This window comes from Engraulis encrasicolus, chromosome 23, assembly GCF_034702125.1.
Source record: "Engraulis encrasicolus isolate BLACKSEA-1 chromosome 23, IST_EnEncr_1.0, whole genome shotgun sequence".
NCBI classification, from domain to species: Eukaryota; Metazoa; Chordata; class Actinopteri; order Clupeiformes; family Engraulidae; genus Engraulis; species Engraulis encrasicolus.
This window is the reverse complement of record NC_085879.1, coordinates 49,893,381-49,898,380: the sequence shown is the minus strand read 5'-3', so window position 1 is coordinate 49,898,380 and position 5,000 is coordinate 49,893,381. Positions and strand designations below refer to the sequence as shown.

The 5,000-nt window shown below is 44.7% G+C and overlaps 1 protein-coding gene across 1 annotated transcript in view; it reads left to right on the top strand.

Moving 5' to 3' along the window:
• Positions 1 to 5,000, top strand: part of mindy2 (MINDY lysine 48 deubiquitinase 2) — a 25,154-nt gene that overhangs the window by 11,886 nt on the left and 8,268 nt on the right. Inside the window, exons 5-6 of the mRNA XM_063190701.1 lie at positions 163 to 227; positions 3,654 to 3,812. Of these exons, the coding sequence (XP_063046771.1) occupies positions 163 to 227; positions 3,654 to 3,812 (224 nt within the window). The remainder of the gene's footprint in view (positions 1 to 162; positions 228 to 3,653; positions 3,813 to 5,000) is intronic.

Genomic DNA, 5,000 nt, shown 5'->3' with positions numbered 1-5,000 from the left:
GCGTTTGTGTGTTAACGTTTGTGTGTGTGTGTTCTTGGTTAGGTGAGTGTGTGTGTGTGTGTGTGTGTTTCTGGTCAGGTGACTACCTGTTAATGGGGTGGGTGGGTGTGTGTGTGTGTGTGTGTGTGTGTGTGTGTGTGTGTGTGTGTGTGTGTGTGTCAGGTGACTACATCCTGGAGACGAAACCAAAGGAGATCACAGAAGCCCAGAGGCTGAACTACGAACAGGTGAGGGGGGATGGGGTGTGTGTGTGTGTGTGTGTGTGTGTGTGTGTGTGTGTGTGTGTGTGTGTGTGTGTGTGTGTGTGTGTGTTGAATGATCGGGATGCTGAGTGAGTAAGTGTTTTAAGTGTGTGTGTGTGTGTGTGTGTGTGTGTGTGTGTGTGTGTGTATGAGTGTGAGAGAATGTATATAGGAGACTGAAATAGCCCCTACGTGTGTGTGTGTGTGTGTGTGTGTGTGTGCGCTTCATCTCTTTTCCTCCTTGTCTCCTCTCTCTCTCTGCTTCTCTTCTTGTTTGTCGTTTATCTTCATCACTCTATCCTCCTCTTCTTTCTGCCTGCTGTAACTGTTCCATTTCTTTCTTCTATTCTTAGACACGTTCCATCTCTCCTCTCCTCTCCTCTCCTCCCCTCTCCTCTCCTCTCCTCTCTCTTCTTCCATCTCCTCTCCTCTCCTCTCCTCTTCCCTCTCCTCTCCTCTCTCCTCTCCTCTCCTCTCTCCTCCCCTCTCCTCTCCTCTCTCCTCTCCTCTCCTCTCCTCTCCTCTCTCCTCTCCTCTCCTCTCTCCTCCCCTCTCTCCTCTTCTCTCCTCTCCTCTCTCCTCTCCTCCCCTCCCCTCCCCTCTCCTCTCCTCTCCTCTTCTCTTCTCTTCCCTCTTCCCTCTTCCATCTCCTATCCTCTCTCTCTCTCTCTCTCTCTCCTCTTATCTCTCTTCTTCTGTTAGCCCCTCCCCCATCTCTCCTTTCCAGATACTCATATCTGCATGTCTTCCTACAGTGCAGTAGAGTTCAGTAGAGTAGAGGCCATTTCAGACACAAACAACACAAGCAGACAGCACTACACACAAGACATGGTCCTAACTCATTATAATAGAGTAGTGTAGAGTAGTGTAGAGTACAGAGCGACATCGTTAACTCATTATAATAGAGTAGTGTAGAGTACAGAGAGACATCATTAACTCATTATAATAGAGTAGTGTAGAGTACAGTATGAGATATCGTTAACTCATTATAATAGAGTGGTGTAGAGTACAGTATGAGATATCGTTAACTCATTATAATAGAGTGGTGTAGAGTACAGTATGAGATATCGTTAACTCATTAGAATAGAGTAGTGTAGAGTACAGAGAGACATCATTAACTCATTATAATAGAGTAGTGTAGAGTACAGAGAGACATCGTTAACTCATTTTATTATATGGTGTGACGTCATCGGTCGAATGCTCCATTCATTTCAGTGGGGCTCCCCAACGTTCGCACGTCTGTTATTTTTCGATAACGGACGGGTTGGTCTATAACAGACCGCTGTCAATGGCAACAAGACTTTTCACTGCTAAAGCGACTTTTCAACAAGACTCTAATCAGCTGCTGTGATAGACTACACCTGTTGTCCTGGCTAGCTGTTGCCTAGCGGTGTTCCACAACGGCACTGTTTTGTTTTGCGCAGCAACAATCTTAACATTAAATAGGCCTAAAGAAATGTCCCCGCCATGTGTGAATCATTTAAAGGCCAACTTCCGATAAAACTCAGTTTTACTCACTCCTTTCGAAGATCGGACGGTCACCCCAAGTTAAACTCACTTGCAAGGCTCTCATAGCGGTGCGTCAACTCTCCTGGCTGTGTTTCCAGGTGTTTCCCAATTTACATAAATAATGCAGAGAAACGAGCGAATCACGAAAGCCTTTCTGTGTTTCGTCACGTCGAAAGAAGGCGTTGCCCACAAAGGTTTATATCGACCCATTTATCTAAAAACATGTCGAGTAATTTTTTTCTGCTTGTTTTCAAAACAAGCAACGTCTGGTGGCCCGAAACATAGCTTAGCTTAGCTATCAGCTGGTTGCTACTCTCAGGTACACACACAGCACAAAGCCTCATACATAAATCCTGCTCACTCCGGTTGCTCCGTGCCTGCAGCTCGCCTAGGGGTCGCTGTCGAAAGAGCACAGCCCTGAATGGAGCCTGCACGCCTCCGTTGGCGCCCCTATAGTGCAGTACCACCCGGGGAAGTGGCGACTCTGTTTCCCATTACATTCTCTCCAAGAACTGGAGGACTGAGCCAATCAGAGACGTGTTTCTTTGAGAGCAGGAGGAGTGAGCCAATCAGAGACGCATTTCCACGAGAAACACGGAACACTCTCTCGTTTCTCCACAAGCCACCTTGCCAGCTTGCAAAAACGTCTTGAAACAAAGCAACCAGAACGTTTTTTAAAACAGGACCAACGCGTAACACATTCAATAACAATTGGGAACACGGCAATATTGATTAAATGACGTTGAGAGGCCATCTTTAAGTATATCCATATAATAAGCGGGTTAACTTTCGCTCCGCTCCTCCGCTCCGCGTCGGGGTCTAAAGATTCTCTCTGTCGTGCTGCTATTCCACGGTAGCGACCTTCTCGCCGAACGTTAACCCTTACATAATAGAGTAGTGTAGAGTACAGGATGAGGCCGGTTGATAAACAAAATAAATTATTTGAAAAATATATTTCATCATAATTTTTTTTGTGAGGATTGCTTCTCCTTGCCAGTTCAAATGGTGAGGTGCAGAGAGGTGGAGGGCCGGTCAAAGGGGCCTGGCGGGCTGCATCCAGCCCCCGGGCCTTAGTTTGGGGACCCCTTGTTTAGAACATGAGTGATGGAATGGCGGTGCTGTAACCATGATAACCTGTGTGTGTTTGTTTAGAACATGAGTGATGCGATGGCTGTGTTGTAACCATGGTAACCTGTGTGTTTGTTTAGAACATGAGTGATGCGATGGCGGTGCTGTAACCATGGTAACCTGTGTGTTTGTTTAGAACATGAGTGATGCGATGGCGGTGCTGTAACCATGGTAACCTGTGTGTGTGTTTGTTTAGAACATGAGTGATGCGATGGCGGTGCTGTAACCATGGTAACCTGTGTGTGTTTGTTTAGAACATGAGTGATGCGATGGCGGTGCTGTAACCATGGTAACCTGTGTGTGTGTTTGTTTAGAACATGAGTGATGCGATGGCGGTGTTGTAACCATGGTAACCTGTGTGTGTTTGTTTAGAACATGAGTGATGCGATGGCGATGCTGTAACCATGATTACCTGTGTGTTTGTTTAGAACATGAGTGATGCGATGGCGGTGCTGTAACCATGGTAACCTGTGTTTGTTTAGAACATGAGTGATGGGATGGCGGTGGTGTAACCATGGTTTCCTGTGTGTGTGTTTGTTTAGAACATGAGTGATGCGATGGCGGTGTCGTAACCATGGTAACCTGTGTGTGTGTTTGTTTAGAACATGAGTGATGCGATGGCGGTGCTGTAACCATGGTAACCTGTGTGTTTGTTTAGAACATGAGTGATGCGATGGCGGTGCTGTAACCATGGTAACCTGTGTGTTTGTTTAGAACATGAGTGATGCGATGGCGGTGCTGTAACCATGGTAACCTGTGTGTGTGTTTGTTTAGAACATGAGTGATGCGATGGCGGTGCTCCACAAGCTGCAGACGGGGCTGGATGTCAATGTGAAGTTTACGGGCGTGCGCGTCTTCGAGTACACGCCCGAGTGCCTCGTATTCGACCTGCTGGACATCCCACTCTACCACGGCTGGCTCGTAGACCCACAGGTTAGTGTGTGTGTGTGTGTGTGCGCGTGTGCGTGTGTGTGCGCGTGTGCGCGTGTAAATGAGCATGCAGTCGTGATGTAACCTCATCTATATCGCCCCCTAGTGTGCGGAGGTGGTGTCTGCATTGTATATACTGTAGTGCAGTGATTCTCAAACTATGGGCCGCGTGGTACTGCAGGAGGGCCGCGACTCGAGAGGTAAAAGGAGGAAAATAATATTTAGCCTTCTCACATATTTAGATAATCATCACATGTATATTTAGTTATCTTATGTCTTGTGTGCGTCCAGAAACGTGAGTACACTTTCTTATTTGGTGTTCTTATGTGTTATGGTGTAGGCCTACTCTTAGGCAGGATTTATGTTAATACATTGTGTCATTTCAATCGCGGAGGTACCGGTAATTATCTACTGCGAATTAATTTTGCGCGAGTTTACCCGCGAGGTAAAGTGTAATATTTCCTCCGTCGTGTTGTAGGCTATTTTCATGCTTATGGTCTTGATGTATGTGTCAAAATGTATATTTGAAATCATATTTTAGTTGGTTGTGAGGGGGAAACATTGCATTTTGACAGTGTCTAATTCCTCCTAAATATGTATTATATGAATGAAGCATTGAGTATTTAGCTCACTGTTGGTCAGTCAGGCTAATGCATGCCATTTCTCTGAGCTGTGAATGCTGGGTTTTTCCAGGCTAATTTCATAAGCATTTTATTTTAAATCCTCATGGGAGTTAGATTTTCTCCTTAGTCGCATAATTATTATTTTTTTACAGATTTATTATTTATAATTAGACCCCAAAAAAACCTTTGAGCAAGTGTGCAGATTACCAATGCCCCTCAGTGGCCACAACTTTCTGCAAATAACTTATTATTCATATCAATATCATATTATATTATAGGCCAATTCTATTCTATTATAATATATTACATTACATTACATTATATTATATTATATTATATTATATTATATTATACAGCATTAAATTAGATTTAAAAAAAAGGGGCAGGACGCCAAGGCACTCTTCTTAGATAAAACCGCTTTATTATAAGGCTAGTTCATGTTAGAACTTAAATAATTAAAAAATACTGCCACAGCCAACATGTTTCGGCCGCTACAGGGCCTTCATCAGGGCACAAGGTGAATCAAGCAGTGTAGCACACAAGAGTCTCAAACACACTAATCAATCAG